Below are 27,272 nucleotides of genomic sequence, written 5' to 3' on the forward strand. Positions count from 1 at the left end.
CATAATTTAATAAATGGTTCGCCTAGTGCAGAACTGAAAATGTGAGCGCAGTTCACACAGTGATTTCATGCGCATGGCTTCCAGCACACCTTCTCAGGCAGCCGCAGTGAGTAGAGCGGGCAAGGCGCGGGAATCAGCTGGGCTGTGTGAGCAGGGCGAGTGAGCCAGAGAGTGAGGTATATAGGAGAGGATAGCACCGGGGCAGGTGGGCAGGCCCAGCCAGTGGTCAGAACTACCGGTACGTGCGAACAGGTCTGAACCAGCAGCAGCCCATCTCTGGATGTTACTATGCAAGCATGAAGAAGTGGGGTTTTTATTGTGGTATCACAATGCTTATTTTGATAAGTCACTTTGGCGCCATTGTGGTTAGGAACAGATAGATGCCTGTGTCAAGTGTGCACATTTCCCAATCAAAAGAAATACAGTGCAGGGAGACCCTGATTGGAGCTGATGTAGGTCCTCCATTTTGAAAGGAAGCAAAAGGCAACTCTTAGACGATCTGCCAATAGTGAGTATTCCCTGGGAAAGCCATGCACCGGATGTGCTTCCAGTCAGCAGGGCAGTGATGAGAGGGGCCCATGGGGTGGGAATGAGACAGGTTTCAGTGCAGGTTAGATTAAGGCCAAGGCCCCTAGGCTGTAACATGCTGGCCCCATAACCCAGATTAGGCCTGCAGGCTAGAGATTTCCCATAAATGACCTATACCGCTTGCTATAGCAAGCATCTTATACCAGATGCAACCTTGTTTTCTCTCTTGGATGCGGTATGGATGCTCATGATTTTTTTCCCTCAGAGTCAAACCCAAAGAAGCATCAAAAGCATCCACTTATCTGTTACCTTGGCGGATCAAACTACAATAAAATATGAATGTTTTTCATGACCCTTAAGGCAATATGATGGGGAAAAAAAGAGGAGTCAATGCTAAAACCTGCATATCAGAAAGGGAAGTGTGACTTGTGAGCCTCTCTCACTGCAACACAGTATTAACATGCATCAGAAACAATCAATCTAAATTATTTTCATATCTTGGCTCCATTGTCAACAGTCTTCTTGGATGCCCATCCATTTTGCTGCTTATAATTCAGTAAGGGAAAAACATTGTTCTTATAATAAGAAAGGAATGATGGACATTCTAAAACTAGGGTAGTCCTTAAACTCTCGTATATAAGTGTAGTGTTTGTCCTTTGCCCAGACCGTCATCTGAATGAAACACAGCAAGGTGAACAATCCCACTGCAAGAGAAAAAAAGGTGGTTAACATTACAAAATATTCCATTGAGAATAAATACCCCAAAATTTTAAAGCCAAGAATGCTATTCACCTGGAACGCACTGAGTCATGATAGTAAAACCAATCCATGTTCCCAGCTGTAATGGCCAAGAAGATTTAGAACTATTTCACATGATTAAAATTGCTAAATGTAACTAGTCCCTTTATGTTAAAATAATCAAACATAACTATTTTTAATATTAATTTGTAAAACAAAAGCAGTAAAACATAAACATGCAAATAATTAAAGATTACAACCAATATCTTGGAAATGAGTTGCTACATTTATGAAGTTCTAGTTTTAAGATCTTTCAAATAAGTGTGAAAACATTTCCTGTCCAAGATAAAGTAATTAAGATAAGTAAAGAAGGTATAGAGTTCTTAAATATTAGTAGACAGAAATATGATGTGTAGGGCCTTTAAAAGAAAAGCACTGACATCTACTAATTGAAGATGATGGTAAAAAGACATACACAAAGAGTGCTTTGAGAATTTTATTGCCGCAATTGGCATGCCTCACAATCATAGAATTTCATGGGGCGGGTCTAATTTTAATACTATAGATCAACTGCCTGCCTGTAATGCTTTTTTTGCCTCAATTTACCATGTTTATTAAGGATCAGAAACAAAATAACAGCAGAATGGTTTTAGTTGTATTGTTAGTACTCTCCTTCCTGGAAACAATTTTAAAATAATAAAATTTTGATGATTCATTTTAAAAAATTAATAATTCCCGCTCTTCTCCCCATAAATTCGACATAAAAAGTCACTTCTGATAATTATGCTAAACACTCTTTTAAGGAATATAATGTAGAGCAAAGTGAAGAATTTCTGGCTACTTTTGTTACATTATAGTACTAGGAATTGTAAAGCCTTGCAAAATCACCTAGACTAGAGATGTCCTAGAATGTCAAAATTTACCTTCACAGTTTTATATTTTTTTAAAAAAGAGTGTGAAGCTAAAATAGCTTGATGTATTCCAATATTCAAATGACCCACATAAAATAAATTAGAAAAATACTTGTCTAAGCAGCTTCTGCGTGATCCGTTTTCCACAAATTTTCCCATTTACGTACATTTCTAATTTATTACTAATTTATAGTAGGACTTTTCATTTGCAGTTCTTTAAAAAATGTTATTCATTTTTCCCCAGTGTCCTTGAAACTGTAGCAGATCTGAGGTAATCCCTCATCTGCAAGAAATACTATGCAACCATTTCATCTATTGCTCATGCTTGCTATGTTTTTGCATTCTGTAGTATTCTGAACATGTTCTGCAAAGTAATACGGTGGTTTATCATACATAGGGATATATTTAAGGGTGCAGTTGAAGCTTTCAACTGTTAATAAGTGACCCTATAGCAACGTAAAGTATATATACATCAAGCAAAACCAATTTTTTGCAATATTAAAAATGCTTACCTCATAGGTATAATTGGGGCAAGACACAAAATAAAATAGCCACGTGAAAGGATTCTTCGTTGGATAAGGGATCTTACAGGTCTTGGATCCTATCAATTGAAAGATCCAAAAAAAATTTAAAACTACCTGCTCTACTTTGTGTAGGTTTTTTTTTTAAAAAAAATACATTCAATATTTCTTTTAGTACAAGGCTTGGAAGGTAGCACCAGTAATATGGATGTGATTATTATGCTCATATAATTTTATAGTTCACCTGTTTTTTCATTGAGGTACCTACCAGAGATACTTCAATTCTCAAAGCATTTTACAGTATGTAAAATTAATGCATCTTTCAGCAGCCCCACTACTGCCAACCCTTCTAGATAAGCAGTTAAAGAAGAGGAAGCAGTTTCAAGGGAATTCCTATATTTCTAGGGGTTGAGAGTCTCATAATTGCCCAACAATATAGATAGTCCTTGACTTACGACCACAATGGAGCCCCAGATTTATGTTGCTAAGTAAGACTTTTATTAAGTGAGTATTGCCCCATTTTACAACTTTGCTTGTCACCGTTGTTAAATGAATCTGTCTTGCCCACTGACTTTGCTTGTCAGAAGGTCGCAAAAGTGGATCACATGACCCTGGGATGCTGCAACCGTCATAAATACAAACCAACCGTCAAGCATCTGATTTTGGATCACATGGCCAGGGGTTGTACATGTGAAAAATGGCCCTGAGTAACTTTTTTCAGTGCCGCTGTAACTTTGAACGGTCACTAAATGAATGAAGTACATTGATCAAAGATAGCTCAATCAGAAAGAAAAAAAGAGACATCCTTCTTCTCCCGTAATTGGGGTAGAAGATGACATTGGAAAAAAAAGGGGGTTATAACAAGAAAGCATGCTCATGGGACATGCTGAATCTTGGGGGGAAAGTAGGGATGGAGATACAGAATGGATAGACTACAAAATCCTGGAGGACACTAAAACCCAAAGGGAATGTTCCACACGATAACATTTTCATACATATTTATCTTATTTTACTCTGTAGAGCCGTCTGTTGAGATCATCCAGAAGAGGCTCTTGGTGAGGCTCCCCCTATTCACCTATATATTTATAAATGTAAGTCAACAGTAACCTCAAAAGGATTTAATTAGAAGCAAAACACTCAGCTTTTTCCATCTCTTCTCAGATTACTAAGGGTAACATGGATAGAAAAGTTTCCAGCTTCACATGTCTGCAATGACAGAGAACGAGAAAGTGGATGAAAATAGAAACAATGAAAGAAAAGACAGTTTAAATAGTAGAGGAAGGCTCTCAGTATACTTTTTCCTAATTCGACAGAGCTAGTTCTCATACAGACCCATTTGGGGGCACTTCAGATAGATTGGGCTCCCATACTGACTGAAATTCACAGAGAGCCCCAACACATTGGAAGAAACCAATTAAGGAAGGATTCCTTAAACATCTCATCTGTTTTGTCCTGTTTTAAAAATGAAACCTAATTTCTGTTTACACCATGATACCTTTGGACTGCATGGTGTTACAGCTTTTTTTGACACATCTTCAAATACAGGTAGTCCCTGACACAATTGGTGCTGGAACTTATATCACTACGCAGTGTGGTCACAAAGTGAGTTAGGCCTGATTTTACAACCTTTTTGCCATGGGCATTCAGCAAATCACATGATCATTAATTAAATCCAGCTCCCCTCATAGATTTTTCTTGTCAGAAGTTCTCTGTTGTGGCCCGACAGTGGCCAGCGGAACTGGTAGCAGATTCGGGCAGTGAGGAGGTTAGGGAGGAGCATGGGCCAGTTCTGGAGTCTGGGGAAGGCTCTGATGAGTGCTCAGCTTGGGACACAGAGATGGGGCCAGGGCCATCTGACAGTTATCAGCTGCATTCAGAGTCAGACATCAGTGAGGCAGAAGAATAGCTAGAGCCTGTTCCCAGTGTGTGCATGCACAGAGTTGTCAGAAGAAGGGAACAGCTGAAGGGCCGACTTGGGAGTTAAAGCCACAGGTGGACGGTGAATGGCCCTTCCCCTAGAGAATAAAAGAGGAATGAAAGGGGAGTGGAGCTTTGCAGGAGGCAATTAGTTCATTCCGGCATGCTTGCCAAGTATTGTGGCATCTGAAAGATATCGGCCTGGCCACTCTCCAAACCTGATAAAGGTCTGTAATTGGGAACTATCTTGAAAGACTGTTGGCCGGGACTTTGTTGGAAAGGAAATTCATTATAAATTAAATAAAAGGGGTTTATCGGGATGAGGACTCAGCTTCATGCTGTTGGGGAAGCCTAGGTCAGAACATTCTCTGGGAAGGTTTATCACATGACATCAATCATTGTAGCCGTCATAAATGGATGCCGATTGCCAGGCTCCCAAATTTTGTTAGTGACCACAGAAACACAGCATCAGTTTTAAGGGCAAGGATCAATCATAAGTCATTTTTTTCAACACAGTTACAACTTTGAATGATTATAAGTTGAGGACTACCTGTAAAGCTTCAGTTGTTACAAATTATTACAAACATTTGATTTAGACTTCTTCTGTTAGATCATTCCCAAACTGCCAAAAAGACATAAAGTTCAGATTTGATTTATCTGTGTAAAGGCTGGTTCATCTTAGAGCAGGTAAATTATCCAGGGCTCTGGGGATTCAGTTCAGATAGCTATTCAAAATCTATTCAAAAGCTATTCAAAAAAGGAAGAGTTATTTTGGTAACTCAGTCAACCTCTGTGCTGTATCTCAATCACTCCAACTGACAGCTGGGCACTGAAATTGTGCGTTCCTATGGGAAGCACCCAGATGATTCCTCTAGAAACACATAAAGCTGCATAAAAATAAAATCCTCCATTGCTTTAAGAAATCAAGAACAATGCATTGTTGATTAACACTGAAGGGAAAATGCTTCTTCAGATGACCCTTTATTGCCCTTATTTGGAAACTCTTAATACATGCATAGAATATCATATGTATGTATTTAATTAATTTTAAGTAAAGTTTCTTTCTTTGAACCTTCTAAAAAGGTACGGTAATTGCGAAGAATGTTTGCAAATGGCGAAGTTACTAGGCATAATCTTAAATAATCTATACTGTTTTGTAGTGTGTAGCTAAGATATGAAAAGAAACTATTCAGTTTTTCGTTTTAAGCCTGTTATCTTGCTAACACTTTGAATGCATATTTATTTTCTTAACTCAAAAGGTTTATAAGGTTGCCCGTCTCACAATTTATGAGAAGGACAGCCTTATAAATTATAGTCTTATAGAATTATAAATACAATACTTAATAACCCAACAAAATCAAAGACATGGCACATAATTGAGGATAATGATAAAAACATGCACATCACAGAATAGGCCTAGTGCAGGAGGAAAAAGCCAGGAAGAGCCAATAAGAATCCATTTTGATAGGAGTTGAGCTAAAAATAGAACTAAATAAATAGCATGCTAAAAGAGCTATCTACCATGATAATTTTCTTGTAAACCAAAGGACAGGGCTCAAATAGCCTTGCTAAAACCACATACTAGGTTCTGAGTGTCTAGTTTCTGCCAAATTATTTTATTACATACCAATTAGTGTAAATTAGTTCAGGAAGTTGCCAGTAGTATATAAACATCCAGAGAATTACTAGAAACAATATCCTGGTATGCAGAAAATTGTGTGGCATATGTGTCTCTCCTTTTTAAAAACAAGATGACAAACTCCACACAAACCCTAAAGATGTCATACATATAAGGAATTGTTTGGGGGTGACTCCTTTGAAACATGGAAAGTGGTATACCCTAATTTTATTCTCACAATAATGCTGTTTGGCTGAGAAAACCTGAGTGACTGAAAACCAACCAACTTTTATTTCCATTCATTTTACCTTACCCCTCTCTTTCCATCCTTTTTTTCCCTACTGGCCCTCTACCAAGACAACTTCTAATTCAAAACAGATTCACTCACAATATACTCTCTTAATTTATTTGAAGATTGCAACGTATTTTCCAGGATGATGCTCAATTTCATATATCATGTACAGAGGCGAACTTCAGATACTTGTTCCTTATTGCAAAGTGTAAAATTATGAAGACAATGCAGATAAACAGAAATAAATTCTAAAAATAAGTAAATTACTACTTCTATTTTTCTTTCCAAATGCCTCTAACCAGCTTCTGAAAAAAAAAATTGTTGGAAAATACTAAAAAGCAATAACAGCTGGAGCGTCTCATCTCCATGACACCTAATATATAGGAAATGTGTATCTGCCTTAAAACTGCCTTAAATATACTTTCTGTCATTGGCTGCAATGGGAGTAAAAGAAAATCAAAAGAAAAAAGAAGACAGAGAAATGAGAATGTCTCTGACCTTCAGTTCCTGCTATTTTGAGACTGTATTGAGTGCTGGTGAAAATTGCAGTTTTCTTGGCAAGATTTGAAAGTGGTCCTGTTACCTTATTTTTAGGGCTGAGAGCAAGTGACTGGCTCAAGGTCATTCAGCTAGCTTTGGGCCTAAAACAGGACTAGAACTCACTGTTTCCTGAATTCTAGCCTGGTGCCTTGGCCATTACACCAAAGGTGGCATTTAGCAGGTTCTGACCAGTTCTGGAGAACTGGTAGTGGAAATTTTGAGTAGTTCGGAGAACCGGCAAATACCACCTCTGACTGGCCTCTCCCCCATCTATTCTCTGCCTCCCGAGTCCCAGCTGATTGGCTGGGTCTTCTTTTGTTGCCCTGCACAGGAGAACAGAGCTGGAAACCAGGTTGGTGGGGTGGGGAGGAAATGGGGATTTTGCAGTATCCTTCCACTGCCATGGCGACCAAGCGATGCCCACCAAGCTACGCCACGCCCACAGAACCGATAGTAAAAAAATTGAATCCCACCATTGCACTCCACCAAACTGTCTCACTACTGGTCTGTTATTGGCAAGATTTTAGATTCATCACACCAACATGCCAATATTATGCTAGGATCATACTGAATAAAGTGTTTGCTCAATGTGACAATAATAATTATAAATGTTTCTTACTATATATTTTTAATTTGCAATATACTCACCAGGAACATGATCAGAGCAAAATTAACTTGTTTTTGTCCATAATCTGCAGAAGAAAATATTTATGAAGGTTCAGCTGAATGAAACATTCAAATGAATTTTCCTTTTTTTTTTTTGCTACTTACATGGTGGTGTGTAAAGAGGGTGATTGATATAAAAAGCAAGCCAGGCAGCAAATCCCCAATAATAGAAACAATTCTGTAAAACAAGCCATTTATATTTTGGTTAATTTTTTTACATTAAAGAGGTCTACATAAAATATACAGTGTGTGCACTCGGGTAGGAACCTTGTTGTCAGTTCAAATTCTTTATCTAATTCTAATGCATATAAACAGAATGCGAGTAGATACTACATATTCAAAGAAGAATTAGTTCTCAAGTTATATTAACAAAATATGGGGAAATGATGTTTCCTCCATTATAACAGTATCCCCAACAGTATCCCCGACTTCTTCCCCAGTTAAGTGATTCAAATGTAATTCAGAACTTTCCCATAATTTTGTTCCTCAGAACCAAAGAAATAAATATCTGTGAATGACGTGCAAGAAACGAATTGTGCTTTCCCTATGACTCTTAAGTCTACAAAAAATTTCAGTTTATTATTATTTCCTAACAATTTGCAGCATTAATGCTCCAAAAATAGTTTATATGACAAGATTTGATTGAAGTGCAAAGAAACAAATTGTGCTTTCCCTATGACTTATCTACAAAAAATTCAGTTTATTTTTATTTCCTAACAATTTACAATACAGTATTAATGCTACCATAAATAGTTTATACGACAAGATTTACAAGAAAGAGATTTTTAAACAGTAAATGCTTTTTAAATGTTTAAAACCCCTTATCTCACATCCATATAGTTTTTTTAAATATAGACCTTGCTGTAACAGACATACAGTATTTATAACATTCTGGAAGTGAGTTCACTAAATATGATCCCCAGTTTGGTAAATTTTTAATACAGAATATTTTAGAGGCCCAAACTTCTCAAATCTATGATGGCAAGTAGGGCAATTTTATTCAGCATAATTATAGACTTTAAATTCCTCAAGCAAATTAATACTATTTCTTACATTTAATTTCAGACAAAAACAACCTATGCTAGTGTTTACCTATAAATAATAGCTGCACTGTTAAATTCAAACACCACAATCTGCTAGCATTTCACTAAGACAAAGAAGTAGGTGGATACAGGTTAAAGGGATCTGTCTGATAAAAACAGCATTGTGTTATAAGCCGCATCCCTTTTCTATATATGCTTTGACATCGCATAAATCTCCCAAAGAAGAGGAGTTTGGGGTGTGATCACGTGACACTAATTTTGTCCTTTTTCTTTAAAAAATAGCAATAGGAGCTATGAATATTGATGGATGGTTTAAACCTAAAACTTGTGTGAGAGTGTTTACTTTTGAAACACAGACTTGATAGCAATTCAACTAGCAGATATAAAAGGATCGGTGAGTTTGTGTAAACAAACAAAATCCTTCTGTGGAACAGGATAAACTTAAAAATCAGTTTCTGAGCTGTTCTAAATTTTCTTGGTATCTAGAGATATAACTGAGGCGCCAACCACCCCATCTGGCACATTCAACGAAAAAAACTCCTGGGTCTTTAAATTAACCAAAAGTGTAGCTTTCTTGAAAAATCCATCTAGGCACAGCAGAAGCAAAGTCAGTTCTGGGATTTTCCCATGAAATTCACACAGGTAACTCCCCTTTTCCCCTCCGGGCCACCCACAGTTCGTAGTTCACCAATGGCGTTTAATTCTTTTGCTTAAGGAAAAGCTGACTGCTTCGGTCAAAACATTCTTCATCACTTGGCCTTGTTAGATAACGAATCTCCGGCAACAGACGGTTCACTTACATGCCACAGCCTCCCTCCACCCTAAGGAACTCATTACTCTCTTCCCATCATTCTTTGCAAAGCTGCGAGAGGAAGCAGGTATAGGCAACTACAGAGCGAGTCAGGTTTGACATGAGGGCAGGTCCTCTGCTCCCTCTTTCAGAATTTTCCGAGACCATGAACTTCACTTCAGAAGCAGATAGGAAAGAATTTAGGTTCAATAGTTCAGGGGCCACAAGATTGCGCCGTGGAAGTGGAATGTGTGGGTGAAATGAGTAGCAGATAGTTTAAATACCAGTAGGCAATCTAAGTACCACTACCCCGACTGTAAAGAGCTTAAAAGCTCAGCGTCAGGATCGTAATTGTGCCTAGAAATGAATCTTACGTTAGAGTGCAGCTGATTAAAAGTGACCAACCCATAATCCGACACAAGCCAAAACTACTTGTTGACCTTATGTCCCATTTTTATAACACTGCCTCTTCTTCCAATGGAACAAAAATCTAAAATCTAAAATGCTTGCCTCTTATAGTACAGTTCAAGTTCAACTAGCATATGGAGCCTTTTCATACAACCAGCTAAAAGAACCTCAGGGACCTCAAAGGAAAACACGCCTGGTATGTCAATCTAGAAAAATGTTATATTTGCGGGAAATCTTCCCTCCTACAGTGAATAAAGGGAGAAAGGGAGCCTTTGGAAAATGAAAAAGTTGTATGTTAACTTTGTACACTATAAAGATAGTCTCTCTCTCTCTCTCTCTCTCTCTCTCTCTCTCTCTCAGCTTTCAGGGTCATACAGCAAGCGCTGCACCTTTTAGGCAGGAGTGATGCTGCAACAGAGATACAGAGTGAGGTTTGCATTGTAAAACTGCTTTCTTCGTTTTGAGCCCCATTGCCTTCCCGCCCCCCAATCACTGACACTGCTGATTACTAAGATAATAGAAGCCCCATTAAGAAGCTGTTTGGCAATAGCTACCGTCAATCAAAAATGTGCAGTTTACTGTGAAAATAATTACACCTGAAAGACTTTTGCCTCTTCACATTTGAGAAAGAAACTGGTTTATTTTCCTCACCTCTTATCAGAAGATGAAAATAGGTAACAGCATATTTATAATGTCACTTTTAACTAACCGATGTCATACACGGCCATTTTCCCACTTTTAAATTCAACTTAGGAGGACAGCAATTTCTGATTCTGCTCTATACCGTGACAGAAAATATTCCGCTTCCATCAGATGTTGTGGAAGCGCTTCCAAACCAACCTGTTTCAGCCTTCTCCAGACTATTGTCTACTCAAGGGTTTCTCAATTCAGACAACTTTTAAGATGTGTGGACTTCAACTTCCAGAATTCCCAGCCAGCAGGCTTGAAAAATGCTGATCTAGAAGTTTGATTACAGGCCTCACATCCGACTGTAAGCCAGCGCAGATAATTCGCTTGTTGACGGGAGCTGAATGGAACTGTAGGCAAATGTATCCTTAAAGTACTTGCTTAGATATGTTTCCTGGCTTGAGTTGTTTATAAAAAAAAACTAAAATAAAGGCAGGAGATAAATAGTAAAGGTCCTTACTTGTTTATTTCTTTGATATATTATATAAGATTAATAAATACCTTACAGCAGGGGTGTCAAACTCGCGTCGTCACAGCGTCATCATGTGATGTACCATGACTTTTTCCCCCTTTGCTAAACTGGGCGTGGGCGTGGCCAGCATGTGAAGCGAGTTTGACACACCTGCCTTACGGGCTCTAACAATCCAAGTTTCAGAACAGATCCATGTCTTGAAAGCCTTCCAAAAAGCCGGAAGGATCAGGGCCACCTAATGTTAAGGGAAATGGTGTTCCAAAGGGCAAAACAGCAACAGAAAAACAAGCCCTCTCCCTGGGTCTCACAAGTTGACATCCTTGATTGACAGGACCCACAGCTATGCCTCTCCTGCTGGATCTAAGGGACCATAATAGAAGGATCTAGGAAGAGGTGGTCCTGCAAATAGTATCGCCTGTAAATGCTACATAACTACAGACCACACACATACAGAGAGTTCAAAATCTCTTTCACGGTGTTAATTAGGCAGACATTTAAAGGGTATTTTCTAGCATCATGTGCTCTAAGACATAATCTGAATGGCCAGAAAAAGGCTTTCCCTGGAGAATTGCTAAAAACTGTCTCTTGCATTGAACAAAATACAGCAGCCGATGCAAACAACCAGATTCAAGCAAAGCACGTGTTTTATCTCAAGGACATAATCTGGGTCAAATAGTAACAGCTTCTACAGTAAGTGGTCTTTGTTTCAGCGGAGACTGAAAGAACTAATGAAAGAAATGGCCAGCTGCCACTGGATAGTTTATTCTTCAGATGCAACATCAAGAAACAAAAATCTTAATGCGAACAATTGCCTGCTAAGAGCACTTAAAGCCCTAAAGAATTGTTACATCTTTGCTAGGGTCACTGTATTTTTAATTTGGAGCAGTATCCCCATCCCAAGAATTCTATATACAAAACCAAGTGGAAATTAGCAACTATTTACAAACAATGTGATCTGGATATATTTTATATGTGAGAGACAGCTATTATTTTCTGTGCATCTCCCACCACAGCAAAATATAGGGGGCGGGGGAATCATAGAAGTCCAAAATCCACATTGGATGACAATAATCATAGGCTATCTATTATACATTTTAAGAAATGCAATGTTTATATCAATATGGTAGAGTGGCTAAGATTTTGGAATAGTGCCCAAATTTGAATCAATCCTTAATGTGATGTTATGAGAAAAATTGCAGGTCTATTATGCACTCCCTCCTGAACTCCAGAAGGAAATATGGGATATAGATCTAATTAATTTTTGCATATAGAATGTGAAATGCAAAAACAAAATGATACAGAAATCACATTCCACTATTATTAAAAAAAACACTACATTTATTAGCTACATTGTTCTTTTTAAATATTAAATACCTCCAGAGGCGCCCAAAGAAACACTTAATTTAAAGATCAAATTATAAGTTCAAAAACACCTATTTTGACTCTCAGGGTAACTCAGAACTGAGAGGAACATGTGATTGATCATTTTGCTCCTTAAAATGAAACACACACACACACACACAGCCAGAGAGAGTGATTTTAGCCTCATTTTCAATCTGCTATTATTATTATTTCCTCCTTCAATAATTCCTTCAAGAATTTTTAACATAGCAAAGGATTCAAATCAATCCCTGACAAGAATTTGTAATGGTTCAGTCCCAGGAGAAGGTGCATCAAGTTACATTTTGCAAACTGGTCCCAAGTCCAAAATTTTGCTACAAAAGGATAGTTGCAAGTTTGCAACATTTTAATGAACCAGAAATTTCCTGGGTTTTGCTGATGGAGCTGAAGTCTAGGAGTACATTAAAAAAAAATCTGTAAAATATACCTTACTATTGTGAAGTTAGCTGCAGGCCAACATCAAGCATCAGCATTGTCTAGTACAGCCCCTGTAAGTCTAATAAACCCACTGACACCACAGTTTTAAGAGGAGTGTGTGTCCAAGGAGGAAAGCCACTCTCAAGGAGCATCTTCCCACTTGGCGAGAAGAAAAAAAGATAAGGTATCGCAGTCCCATGTTTTGCAGCAATAATTTGGAATGGCAGATTTCAGTAGCAGATGTTACCATATTTACCGGACTATAGAGCGCATCGGAATATATGCCACACCCACTAAATTTTAAAAGGAAAAAATATTTTTACATATATTAGCCGCAGATATATATGCGTTGAGTGTGCCAAAAACTACCGGTAGCGTCTTCTTTGCATTGACCTCTTGCGTCTGTCACGTTTTTGCGCCCCCTGATAGCAGTTAGCAAAGAAAAATCTATAGATAAGCTGCATTGTTGTACAAGCCGCAGAGTTCAAAGTGTGGGGGGAAAAGTAGCGGCTTATAGTCCGGTAAATACAGTAAATGCTAACCGAGAACAGTTCCTCATTTTGAAGAGCATCATTAATGGCCCAAAGTTGTTATCACAAACTGGGCTCCTATAGGGAGTGGCCAGATTAGATTGCATTCAAGGGCTGCAAGTAGATTTTGTGACAATTTACCTTAACAATATTCCTCAGTGGCATAGTCCCATGGGAGAACCGATGAACAAATATTGTTTCAATCAACCTTTTGATGTAGTGGAAAGAATGGCAGATACATGCCAAGCTAGAAACAGCAAGATAAAAGCATTTCAGAAAACTAAAAAGACAAATCGGGCAAGACATTTGGCAGAAAGCTGTGATGCCCCAAAATAAAACACCCCCAGTCTAGAGGTGAGACTCACTTAACTACTGAATGTCGGCCTGAGGTAAATCTGTCATCCTGGCCATAGATAAAAGGCATACGGAGATAAAACACAAAATAGATGAACAGTGGGCCCGTATATTCTATCAAAAATACCTGCAAAAGAGAGAGGTGCTTATTAGAAGATTACCTTTGGCTGCATGGAATATTACAAAGCTGATGCACAGCCCAGCTCCCTCCATCAACATGGCATGCAGTTCTCCCAGTAAGAATGGATGCTGAAGGACCATTTGCTATAGCCAACACTTTGAACCAACATGTTAACTTGCTGGCTGGTGAATCCCGTATCTCTTAAAATTTCCAAGGTTGAGAAACACTGCTCTAGAAAGTACTCTGCTTATTTCCCCTGAGGCTGTCATTTCCACCGCCACCCCCTATTTTACATAACTGTCTACATCGCCTAAGAATTGTGGTTGCTTGTATTTTTTCGCTTTGAAACGGTATAAACACTGCAGTGTTTATTTTGCAATCTGAGATGGTTTTGCCTTTAACACAATTGAAAACAATAGTGCTTAATAAGGAACACAGCCTGGTTAGATGGTTGGATTCAAGACAGACGGCTGAATCCCCAATTCAGAATGAGGCTCCTGATCAGTTCAAATGAGTTGCTATGGGAGAAGGGAAATAAATGTGGGATAAGCAAATGAAATATAAATATTCCTTCTATGTATCTGTTAAGGACTGATGCACTGGCTCAAATGCATAAGACAAGCCTATTAAAATACCTCTTGCAGTTGGTCATTATAAGCAGTATAACTCAAAACAAATTATCACATTTCCCCGCAAAAAAGACCTGTCTTATATTTTGAGGGGGCCCTCCAAAATAAGCACTAGGGCTTATTTTTGGGGAAACACGATTTCAGGGTGATCAGTCCGGCTGGGCGCCCTGCCCCCAGCATGCGCACAAGAGTCAGAAGTGTGTGGGGTATCTGGCAGCAACTGCAGCCCACCGGTCTCATGGTTGGTGCACTCTGGGGTTGCACAGCCCATGCAGTGCAGATGAGTTGATCCCCTGTCCAAGCAGCAGACGGAGGCAGAAGTGTGGGGGGAGGCAGATGATCTGGACGCACTGCACAGGCCGCAGGAAAGCCGAGAGTCGGTGGGCCCGAGGGCAGCCCGCTGCTCTGTCCCACTGACTCTAAGCTTTCCCATGGCCCGTATGGCGCATCCAGACCATCTGCCTTTCCCTCGCTTCTGCCTCTGTCTGTTGCTTGGACAGGTAATCAACTCACCTCTGCTGTGCAGGCTGTGGCTGCTGTCAGACACCGTCGGCCTGCGCACACTCGCTGCCTCCTGTGCTGGCCATGCCCCACTTCTCTAGGGATTATTTTGAAGGTAGGGCTTATATTAGACGCACACTTAAAAATCAGGCTAGGTCTTATTTTCTGGGTAGGTCTTATTTTCAGGGAAACACGATAGTTTAAATCAACCAAATTGTATTTTGTGCATTGATTCCAGATATAAATCATTGGTTTGCTATCTATTTCCCATTTTATCTTATGATATATGCAAGTAGTCCCTAACTTGGCAACATGCTAGGCTGTGTAACGCCTGAAAATTGCCAGGCTGGCAAAGATTGGGTAGCAATGTATTGGTGCTGGTTTAGGAAACAGGAGACTGTGAGATCTACTGGCAGTACTGTCTCAGGCATGAAAGCCAGCTTGGTGACTTTGAGCCAATCACTCTCTCTCAGCTCAACCCATCTCACAGGGTTGTTGTTATATGGGACAAATAAGAGAAGGAAAGAGCATTAGGTGTGTTTGCCACCTTGAGTTACTTATAAAGTAATAATGGCAAGATAAAAATCGAATAAAGAAAACACAAGGAGGGGGATGACTCTGGATTATAATGCAACCTACTGTGCCCACAAATTGCTGTGCCCACAAATTGCTGTGCCCACAAATTGCAGCTTCATCTTACATTCTCACTTGAGTGTTTTCTTTTTAAAAATCTCTTTTCCCCATCAGATGTTGTTTTTATTATTTTAGCAGATATGACAAGCAAAAAGCCAATTCAGAAAAGGGGCATGTCACAGCATCTTTGTGCAAAGAAGCACTAATTTGAGCTCAGAAAACAGAAGCCAAAAATGAAAAGTTGGAAAAATAGATTCTGTTCTACCAAAGTTGGCACCATTCCATGTGATTGGATCAAATGACTGTTTCCTTCTCGCCCTAATTTTGGAGGTCTGCATCCTCTCCCTACTTTCTTGTTGCATCCCCTAATATAGACATTACACAAGCTGGGTTTTGTCAGGTTGCCAAGCAACCAGGGCTGCGTTGCTATGGACTTGCTTGCCAAGTTTTTTTGGTGATTATATTTTTTCCCTTTCCATCCTTCATCCCAGCAACTCTTGAGTTTAGAAAAGAAAATTAAAAGGCAGGAGGTATTCTCTACCATTGTGCATTGGAGAAAAACCTAAATAACACCATACTGCAAGATATTACTGAGGTAAAACAGCAATTAATTAAAACATATCAAAGCTGAGGGGCTCACCATGGTCCATCCAATTTGCGGCCCTAAATCTTTAAAATAGAGAGTAGCAGTGGTGCCAACTGGAAGCAGTTGCAGGATTTCCTCATTCTTCAAGGATTTTCCTTCTGAAGGGATGAGAAAAAGTTGTAAGATGAACTGAAATACACAATCCCTCATCAAAGCTTGCATTGTCTACAGCTATTCTTTCCTATTTACCTCAGGAAGTCTTGGCTGGCATCAAAACCTTCCATTTAAGAACATTTGAAGGAAAAGAAAGGAAGCATTTGAAGAAATGGAAAAGGAAATTACCTCAAATGAATCTACATGTGATTGTCAACACAGAAAGCCCTCGACTTACCGCCACAATTGAGCCCAAAGTTTCTGTTGCTAGGTGAGACATTTGTTAAGTGAGCTTTGTCCCATTTTATGACCTTTCTCTCCATGGTTGTTAAGTGAATCACTGCAATTGTTAATTTAGTAACTTGGTTGTTAAGCGAATCAGGCTTCCCCATAGACTTCGTTTGTGAAAAGGTTATAAAAGGGGATTACATGTCCCCAGGACACAGCAATTGTCATAAATACGAGTCAGTTACCAAGCATCTGAATTTTGATCATGTGACTATGGTGATGCTGCAATGGCTGTTAAACATGTAAAATAGTCATAAATCACTTTCTTCAGTGCCATTGTAAGTTTGAACGGTCACTAAATGAACCGTTGTAAGTCGAGATTGTAAGTCGAGGACTACCCGTATGCAACTGAAGCAGATCATGGTCCCGCGTAATCTGTTCTCCCTTTCTTCATTCTTTGCTGATGTTTCTCAGGTCTGCTATCACAATCTCTTACATTGGGCTATATTGGTAACCTTCTGTGTCCAAAACATGAGCGCTCTGTCTAGTCTTTGGGGAACCAGGGTGTTAAAATGAAATCACAGCTAGAAGTGTTATACACAAGATTTTCTACCAGAACTCTGTCTCAATAATTGGACAAACTTCACAAGAAGATGGCCTTGGACCTTGGTCGAGCAGCCTGCTTTTCTTACGAGAGGAGAGAAGGAGAAGATTAGCCAGGAGGAAAGGATTTTCATTTTGATTCTCTCTCCTCTTAAACAGCCTCAGATCTGTCTATGGATGCAGGAGTCTAGATCTCACTTCACAGAATTCAAAATGCTAATTAAATATATTTCTGCAGCAACTTAAGATAGGTTAGCAACTTAAGAACTAATTTTTTTTGAAAGGATTTTAACATTGTAATCTGAATGAGCTGCTTTGATTTAGAGAAAATAGCAATGTTTAAATTAATATATATATTAAGACGAACACAATACAGAAGCCTGATGATGGCAGATGAGATTCTGCCGAAACGTTGCTACAACTTTAAAAGCACAACTATAATGACGTGGGAAAATACCCGAACAAAGCTGAAGGCCATACATACATACATACATACATACATATATCTCCCTCCCTGCCTCTCCCCCCACTCTCACATACACGCACACTTGATACTTACTAGGATCGAGCCTTATAGATTGTCTTGCTGGATACCATTGAGGATCTACGGGGAAAAATAGAAACACACAATTAAAAACACAACCTTCCTGTTATTCAGTCCTCTGAGTTTTCTGACTTAATCTCAACAAATTATAAAGAATCTCAATTAATGCAAATCACTTATTTACTTGTTCTTTCTATACTTTGGCTCTTTGGGTTTGGTGGGATTGATTTCCAAAGTGTTACACAACATTTCTGGTAAAAAAAATATAAACATATATAATCATAGATGAATACATTTCTAAATAAAAGCATGTATAAATATAAAATATATAAATGGTAAACATTTATGTTTAATATTGGAAGCCTCTCAGAGTCGCCCAGAGCGAGACAATGGCGAACAAATTTTAAAAATAAAATAAATATATAAATTCCACAACAAACTTTTTGGAATTTTTCTGGCAACCACCTTCTGCTTCAGCAAATGAGCTTTGCAAGATCTGTACTGCTAACTCAACCCAGAAAACCCTAAGCCAGTCTTCTCCAATTTGATGCCTTCTAGTAGGATCTATGACAATTCACCACAGCCAACTTGCCATGGCCAATATGACACAGCCAACTTGCCACGGTCAACTTGCTGCAGCCAACATGCTGCGGGACAACTAGCCATGGCCAACTCACCACAAGACAACTCGCTGAGGGACAAGAGTTCACTAACATCAAAGAAAGGATGCAAAAGAAGGGACAAAATGAAATGGGAACGACAAAAATTAAAATAGTTTTTTATTTATTTTAAATAATTGTAAATATTTTTAAAATTTATTTTAAATAATAATTTTAAATAATTTTATTTTACATAATTAAAGTGTCCCACAGCAAGTTAGCTGGGATGAGTTGCCTGCGGTATGCTGGCCATAGTGGGTTGGGCACAGCAAGTTGGCCATGGCACATTGGCTGCAGCAAGTTGTCCCATTCTGACTCTAGGCAAATGACAGCCATCTGTCTACTTCTGGGAGGCAATGGGAAGGCAAAGCTAGAGACATAATACATCTGAAGAGCATCACAGTGAAAAAGGCTGGCTTAAACATTCAGCAATTAGTAGAAAAAATTATTAACTCGGCTTTGAGAAAACTTACGTCATTTAGGAATTTCTGTATGCTCCTCGCAATTATATATAATTTAATTAAACACTGACATCCCTTTTAAAATACATTTTGAAATGTAGATACTCACGCATCTTGTGGAACATCACCTGGATGTCACTTATTGTAGTGTGTGGCTCGACCTGTATAACAGAAAACTTTATCAGAAGCAAGCAGATATTCTTTTTGGGGAAGGGTGAGCGGGTGGGAGCAAAGGATATAATTAAAGAAGCACCCAGCTACAGTATGAAGATATTATACAAATCTCTGAGTGCTCAGAAAGTCATCTATAAATGTGATTACAAAAGTGGTGTTTATGGTTACTAACCTTTTCGAGGAAGCAGAGCTGTTGTTTTGTCTTCCAGTCAAGAATTTCCACCTAGCAAAAGAAGTGGATAAACCATTTCAGATGAGCTTATGCTGTTCACTGCTATGGTTTATACGAACAAGAGACAGTTGAGCTCAAGTATCAAAGAGGTCATACTTTAACTTTTTTTTTTTAATGAACCACAGCTGGGTTCATGACTCAAAATTAGCTATAAATCATTTTACAAGCTGCATACAGTATATTTATTCTGGGTTTCTTCTTGGCAGCTTATAGCACAGTAAAATCAGACTGTATTTTTTTAAAAAAAACTATGAACTAAAAGAGCATTTAAAAATAGAATATATGAAAATGTGACTGCAGGTAGATTAAGTTAATAATCTACACAACACCCCATATATAAGAATCAAGCTTTATTTCTGGAAACTACACAAACTTATCCATAGTTTTCTTGGAAACAGTGCAAAAGTGATTTGCCATTTCCTTTTTCTGAATTAATTATTTTATACTTTCAAATGCAGCCTTCAGCTCAGATATTTCTTCTTGGTCTCCTATTCAACCATTAATTGGGTATGATCTGCCTTAGCCTTTTTGAGTTTAGCCAAGGTGCACTAGGCATTTTGTTGTTGTTAGTTGCAAAGTCATGTCTGACCCATCACAACCTTATGTACAATGTTCCTCCAAGCCTTCCTGTCCTCTACCATCCGCCGGAGTCCATTTAAGCTCACGCCTACTGCTTCTGTGACTCCATATATACGTATAAAATATATATAAAATATATTAAATATATAGGTATAAAATATTAAAATATTAATCTACTAAAAGGCCTCAGAGAATAAGAAGTCATTTGCTTAGTACAAAAAAGCCAAAATAATCAGCCATTGGAAAAGGCTACCACTGAGAAGGCCTGCCTCTGGGTTTCCATGACTTTACCTCAACATAGAAGAATAACATCAACAGGTCCTATGAGGATGACCTTGAAGATATGTGTAGAAATGTACAGAAATATGTGTTATCGCTGATACTGAGGCCCCAGGCCTCAAAAACCTTTGTATGTTAAAAGTGACATCTCAGATTGTGACTGGAAAAGAAACAGGAGCCAGTTCAGATTGTCTCTATGTATGCCAGACAAACAAATCAATTATGACTTACCATAAGGTGTTACTGCAGCGCAGACCAACAGTTAATATGCTGACAGATTGTTAAAACCTTCTTCTGCATGTACAAGTGTACATTTTGATTTATAGAAGATTAAATGTAATTTCACTGCAAGAAGAAAATAGAACAGAACCAACACAGCTCTTTATGAGATGCAATTGAAATCTGTCTGTACATTCTATTTGGCTATGTATCAGCAATAACACAATCAAAGGATTGGGTGAAGGTGTCTTTGCACTACAATTCCAAGAAAATATACATTTGGAGTTAGTAACAGGTGCTGTTTTTACATTCTGACCTCCAGAGCAGGGGTTGCCAACCTTTTGGACCTCAGGGACCACCAACTCATAATTTTTGATCTCAGGGACCACTAACCGGTTCTGTGGTGTGGCCTAATTTGTGGGTGTGGCTTGGTGGTCATGTGACTGGCTGGGCATGGCTTGTATGTAAATATTATAAATATTTATATAAATATTGATTTTTTTATAAAAAAGAGCAACTTTTACACAAAATCAGGCAAAGCAGGCAGGCAGATTGAGTTGCTCACAAAATCACAGATTCATTCAGAAATCTATCTATGTGCCATTGGCTAGCTCAATCTGTCACATAAAATTTGCTTGCAAGCAAACTCATAACATTTGCTAGCAAGGAAACTCACAAAATTAACTTACAACACACCATGAATGTAAATATTGATTTTTTTTATTTTAAAAAATAGCAATGTTTACACAAAATCAGGCAAAGTAGGCAGATTGAGTTGCTCACAGAATCATTCAGTGATCTATCTATCTGCCATTGGCTAGCTCAGTCTCTCAAATTTGCTTGCCATGAATCTGCACTGAATTTGCTTGCAAGCAAACCTTCAGTCATAAGGGAGGTTTGGCAGAGCCGAAGATAAAGACTAGCTAGAAAGCAAGAAATCCAACCATTCCCTGCTTCCTAGCTAATCTAAATCTCCTGGCACAGCAGAACAAATGATGGTCGGAAAAAGGAAAAATAGCAATTTTAGCAGGCAAGTTTTCCGGGTAAGGAGTGAGTGGGCGGGGAGCATTCCTGCGGGCCATGTGGGTGGCGCAGCCTTGTGTTTCTGTGCAGCCTGGATTAATTGCTTTGGGGGGGTGCTCTCTCTGCGGCCCACCAAAAAATTTTCAAGGCCCACCAGTGGGTCGTGGGCCACTGGTTGGCGACCGCTGCTCTAGAGCACCTTTTCGTCTTCAAATTCAGAATGCTGCCTAACCCAAATTTTATTTTCATCACCTCTATGCAACATTGTGCCTTCAGCCTAATGGCATCATTGTGTTCTATCTGCCATCACTTTCTGAGATAGCCTGAACAGTCAGAATAACACAATGGCTGAAAATATATTTACCAGTTTAAGATTACAAGGTTGGTAAAGGTACGACTTAATGTTGGTAGCTTTAGATTCTTGGAAACCTAGTTTTCCAATTCAATCATATCTTGCCCCAAAGGAGGTCTGAATAGTTTTCATGGGCTTGATAGAACAATGCTTTATTTATTAATTATATTTGTATGTCACCCATCCAACTCTGAATACCAGAAGAAACTATGGTGGAATGTAGACTGGATACCCAGGAGGGAGGAGAGCAAAGAGGCAGTGGAGCTTGGAAAGTTTGGTCAACAGGAAGAAGATTAGAAATGTTCCTCCCTAGCGATTCACAGAATATCTGTAGTTATGCAAATAGTTGCTTTAGTCTGGCAAGATTCCGCCTAAAGGTGAAGAACAATAAAGGAAACCACTCTTAAATAACTACACGTGTTGTTTTTGAAGTGACAAAAACAGTATAAAAAAGGCACAATTTTTATTTGCCCATGGGTATGTCTTGTACTCATAAGAAAACATTTATATTAAGATAACTCCACCAATATAAGATTTGGTTAAGGCATCAGGTTAGAAAACTGGAGACCATGAATTCTAGTCCTCCTTTAGACATGAAAGCCGATTGGGTAACTTTAGGTAAGTCACTCTTTCTCAGCCAAACTCACCTCACCGAGTGGTTGTTGTAGGGAAAATAGAAAGAGGAAGGTATGTTGGATATGTTCACCACCTTAGTTGTAAAAATAATAAAGGGAGGATATAAAATAAATAAATATATCACAGTCAACCTTATCACTATGAACAATATGTATAAATCAGGCCAACACAGACTACTGTTTGTAGGATGGTGTTTTTCTAAATAAAACTGACAGAATATAAACAGCATAATAAAAATAAGCCCTGAAAGTCTATCTGTTTGAAAGTTGGGATCTAGGGTTGCAGAATTTTATTTTATTTTTACAAAAAAATTACAAAGCTGCTGTGTGAACCTGAGGGGAAAAAATTATCTGTTTTAATCTGCAGAGAAGCACTGTTTACATACTGCCCTGTTTGACAAAGCACCGCTTTTGAAAAATGTACACAATCTAAGATGACTTAGAGAAAAACTCCAGAGTCCCTTTATTGCTTCTAGATGTTTATGCTTACTTCTACTTACAACAGTGCTTTCCCATTGCTGTTCTGTTGTGCTTAGCTGTTTTGAGTGAATAATCTACATTCAGTATTGATTTTTTTTTACATCGTTTACAGGAAATTTATTCCTTCATATGAACTTGGAGAAATTGCAAAAATGCAAAAGTGAACTGATCCCTCTGGCCCTGCATTTGTGTAAGTCAGCTTCCTTTTGATTCAATTAGGACTGGAGACTTCAATTAGGTGTTTGATTCAATCTCTCCTTACCTTACCTTTTAACCACCTGATTACTGTTTTGCAACATAAACCTAAAGACTACTTTAAGAATCTATAAACTTAAAGACTACTTTAAGAATCCTAATTTCTATGTTAGGTGATCTAGGTGTATGAACTTTTATTGGATCCCCCCCCCCATCAAAATCAACCTTATTTTTCACTTCATTCAATAGTTTTCCCAATATTTCTGAAGTCCTTATCATTGCCATTGGAATTCACCTTGTGTATATTTGACAAGCGGTTGGTTTCCACTTGCAATGCACAGCATATTTTCTCCTGATCAATAAATTATACCTTATCCAGGAACTGAAAAGACAGAGCAATGTCATAAGGGCACACATTCAAATGGGTAGCATTGTCCGTTAGTTTGCAAAACTGTCATGTCCAACTCATCATTAAACTGTCTCTGCTGGAGCAATATCAACTTCCCCCCTCGTTCCTTGTAATGGCCTGTTTCTAGAGCGGCCATCCAGTCTTAGCCATCAGCCTTCATTAAACTGCCTTAATCTTTGGTATCGATTGCAGGGGCATCCATGCATGTGAGTGTGTGCAAACACATCAAAATGGCAGCCAAAATAGTGTGATCTAAGCCCCACCTTGTTTATGTGCATGCGGTCTTGAAAAAAATTTCCATCATGTGCTCACAATTACCATTTTCACTTTTTGTTTGGCTTCTCCACTGCTGATAGGACAACTCTTTTGGCAAATCAGCTATATGCAGTGACTTCATCTTCTATAAAGGTAAGATAGCTGGTTACTGAATCATAAGAAGAAGAGACTTCTCCATGGTGGTTCCCTCCAGGGGTGGGATTCAATTTTTTTTTACTACCACTCTGTGGGCGTGGCTTGGTGGGAATGATGTGGCTTGTTGGGTGTGGCTTGGTGGGCGTGGCAGGGGAAGGATACTGCAAAATTTCCATTCCCACCCCACTCCTGGGGGAAGGTTACTGCATAATCCCATTCCCTCCCCACCCCACTAACCTGCTTTCCAGCTCCGTTCTCCTGTGCAGGGCAACAAAAGAAGACCCCAGACGATCAGCTGGGACTCGGGAGGCACAGAATAGATGGGGGTGGGGCCAGTCAGAGGTGGTATTTGCCAGTTCTCCGAACTACTCAAAATTTCCGCTACCAGTTCTCCAGAACTGGTCAGAACCTGTTGAATAACACCTCTGGTTCCCTCCCTGAGGAACAGCATCCCTGCAGAGGTAAGATTGGTTTTGCCACAGGGCCTGGGGACCCCAGAGTGATTCAGAGTCCAACAAGTGGTTTGTTTGATTGTTGTCAAATTGTCAGGGAATGTTATTGTTGTTGGGTTTGGGGATTTTATTTCTGCCCAGTGTCACCATGAATGAGTTGGACAACCATATCAATTTTCTAAATAAGTAAAATCATAGAGACCACAGGAAGAACTGGGACTTATAACTGAATGCAGCATTCAAGTGAATGATGTGAATTCACACAATCCACCCTTTTCCCATTAGAAAGGTTCAATGACAGGGAGTTACATGATCACCATTTAAGACTTTCCTGGGGTGGGTGGCCCAACAGACAAAGTCAATGGGGAAAGCCAGAGTTGCTTAACAACTGTGTGATTCATTTAAGAACTGTAGCAAAAAAAAAGATTGTAAGATCGGCTGTATCACTCAGCAACGAAAATTCTGGTCTCAATCGTGGTTGTAGGTTGCAGACTAACTGTATCTTATTTGCGTGGGACTCTGATAAGCTCTTATCCTTTCATCAGGATTTAACTGTAAGGAGGGAGAAGTAGCAGGAACGGAATCCGAGGCCAACAAAGCAGATTCAACTGGGAACTCCTTAGAGCTGAACATAGATCTGTCCTTAGTTGCACACACACATAAAAACCTGTCTTCTAACTACCCACACAGCCCAATCCATATTTGATCAGCTGTTGGAAGCCAACAAAGAGCTAGAGAAAATAAAAATGCTAGTAGAAGACAGGTTTCCTAGTCTTGTAAAGGAAGTTGAGACAGCTGGTGAGAATGGCAATACTGGAGAGATCCCCCGCCCCCCCCAAGAGGGGGTGAGCACTATTTTAGTATGGTTGATAAGCAAAATTCAAAGCTTAGCACTGAAGTACCAAGTGAAAGGTATGTACTTCAACTGAGGAAAGTCATGTCATGTACAGTATCTTACCAATGTTCCACATCATCGATCAAAGATGGAGCATGAAGAGGGCCATCCTGAAATCTCAGTCACAGTTACTTAAATGTGAAGTAACGCTGATTGAACGAATGGTGATAAGATGGCTTCCACGTTGCCAAGGCTTTAAGGGGCTTGTGCTGTGATTTCAACAACCCCAAATGCTTTTAAGACTCAAGTACTTTCTACAGAGCTTTGGAATTGTGCCAACTAGAGTATTTCTGTTGTTCACTTTTGTGCCTGCCTCCTTCTGACTCTTGGGAAGCTTGCCAAGGCAGAACAAGAGGATACATAAGGGCCCTTTTCTGATAACACTGCTGTACATAACATTCTTCGGGGGTGGGTGGGGGGAAATCCAGCAGGCTGAAGGAAGAAGAGAAATTTGACTTGATGCAACCTCTCACTATGCCTTCTCGGGAAGAGCGAATGAATTTAATTCAGGACTTTGATTATATGAAATCAAGTTTACAACATGTAATAATAAGCATCGATTCATTACAGGGGATTCTACCTCTGCATGTTGGAGACACACATTGTATACAAATAGTTCAAACTGGTATCTGGATTATCTCCAAGCTCTCTAGGTGAAATTGCTCCATGAAGCAAGAAGAGGATATACTTCAGTATAAATCAAGGGAAAGTTGAATTAAGGTCTCTTACAGAGTCCTTAATCAGAAATCACAGGGCAAGAAGAAGATCTTCTGTAGAATCAACCATGCAGGTCAGCCTAAATCCATGCCTTTGCTGATGAGGAAACCCAGGTCTACCCCTAAAAGCCATCTGCATATCATACCATAATAAGACCGATATGGAAACTTACAATCATGTCCCTCAAAGATTACATAGATTTCTCCCCTTAGTATATTCCATGCAGAATCATCATGATTCACTAATGCAACACTCACCGACTGCACAAATGCAGCTGCTTCAGTGCAAAAAAATTTGGTTTGATGACAACTTTGTCACCAGAGAGTTGGATTCTCATGAGCAGCACCAGGATTTTTCTCAGGAAATTGGGCCACATTAGAGATGGAGCTTCTTTTTCAGCCCTTAAATTATAATTCTAAATCCTCAGAAATATCACAATATAGAAACCCAAGTGTCCCTATCCTGGGTAAATCATATCTTGGGTATTACAATTCTTTATGCCATAATCCCCTCTAATTTTCAATATCTAATTTAGTAAAGTCTAATAAGCTTTGATATTAACTGCTATATGCTCATTATTTTGCAAACTGTTTATTAAATCCTCTTGTTACTAGGGAAGTTCTAAAATACTTAGAATTGTCAGCCGGTGACCAGATGTCAAAAAGTGTTTTAGCTAAATTATGACTACTGTGCTTTTTTGGGCAAACAGTTCCTATACAGCAATTTAAAAAAAACAACAACTATCATTTAATCCTATTGATTTAAAGTTCATAGTGTCTGTTGTTGTTAATAAGGGGTGGCAACATTTTGGTTTCTCAAAGTCTTCTTTAAGTCTTCTTTAAAATTAGAAGGAAAATAAGAAGAGACGATATGGAGAAGACAATATGATGGGAAGTAAAATATCATTGTTTTCTTGAGATTGGGGGCAATAGTTTAGGATTGGGGAGGGAGGACATTTTTCTTAAGCACACAATTTGGGTTTTTTGTTTTCTACCTTAAAGTGGCAGGAGACCATGCTGCTCTTTTAACTTTCTGGCATCGGACAAGTCAGTATTTCCTAAAAGTTTCTGCCCAGCCAGATTATTCTACTTGAGAATTGGGTTGAACATGTGCTATTCTGATGTGATTCAATTTTTAAAATCTATCTTCACCTCATACCCCAGAATGGCCAATTGTAGCCTCTACTAAGGTCCACAAACTCCTTCCATAAGAGGACAACAAGGTTTCATGAGGGAGACTTAATTCTGGCTGAGCTTTTGAAAACTACCT

The 27,272-nt window shown here is 38.9% G+C and overlaps 1 protein-coding gene across 4 annotated transcripts in view; it reads right to left on the bottom strand.

Annotated features, from left to right (window-relative positions):
- Window positions 1–295: 295 nt before the first annotated feature.
- LOC113414785 (very-long-chain enoyl-CoA reductase-like) overlaps window positions 296–27,272 on the bottom strand; it is a 31,903-nt gene continuing 4,926 nt past the window's right edge. Inside the window, exons 2-14 of one of the 4 annotated variants that reach the window (XM_087960664.1) lie at window positions 20,447–20,560; window positions 19,298–19,348; window positions 19,061–19,112; window positions 17,847–17,891; window positions 16,358–16,461; window positions 13,845–13,960; window positions 13,621–13,726; window positions 7,837–7,909; window positions 7,714–7,757; window positions 3,841–3,904; window positions 2,690–2,778; window positions 1,321–1,366; window positions 296–1,232 (exon numbers count right to left, since the gene is read on the bottom strand). In XM_087960664.1, the coding sequence (XP_087816790.1) occupies window positions 1,105–1,232; window positions 1,321–1,366; window positions 2,690–2,778; window positions 3,841–3,904; window positions 7,714–7,757; window positions 7,837–7,909; window positions 13,621–13,726; window positions 13,845–13,960; window positions 16,358–16,461; window positions 17,847–17,891; window positions 19,061–19,112; window positions 19,298–19,348; window positions 20,447–20,449 (921 nt within the window). In that variant the 5' untranslated portion in view covers window positions 20,450–20,560 and the 3' untranslated portion in view covers window positions 296–1,104. The remainder of the gene's footprint in view (window positions 1,233–1,320; window positions 1,367–2,689; window positions 2,779–3,840; window positions 3,905–7,713; window positions 7,758–7,836; window positions 7,910–13,620; window positions 13,727–13,844; window positions 13,961–16,357; window positions 16,462–17,846; window positions 17,892–19,060; window positions 19,113–19,297; window positions 19,349–20,446; window positions 20,561–27,272) is intronic. The other 3 variants (XM_087960666.1, XM_026671832.2, XM_087960665.1) reach the window with 3 other exon arrangements.

This window comes from Notechis scutatus, chromosome 3 (genome assembly GCF_049901735.1).
Source record: "Notechis scutatus isolate UNSWTSFEM ecotype Mainland chromosome 3, rNotScu1.2, whole genome shotgun sequence".
Lineage (NCBI taxonomy): Eukaryota > Metazoa > Chordata > Lepidosauria > Squamata > Elapidae > Notechis > Notechis scutatus.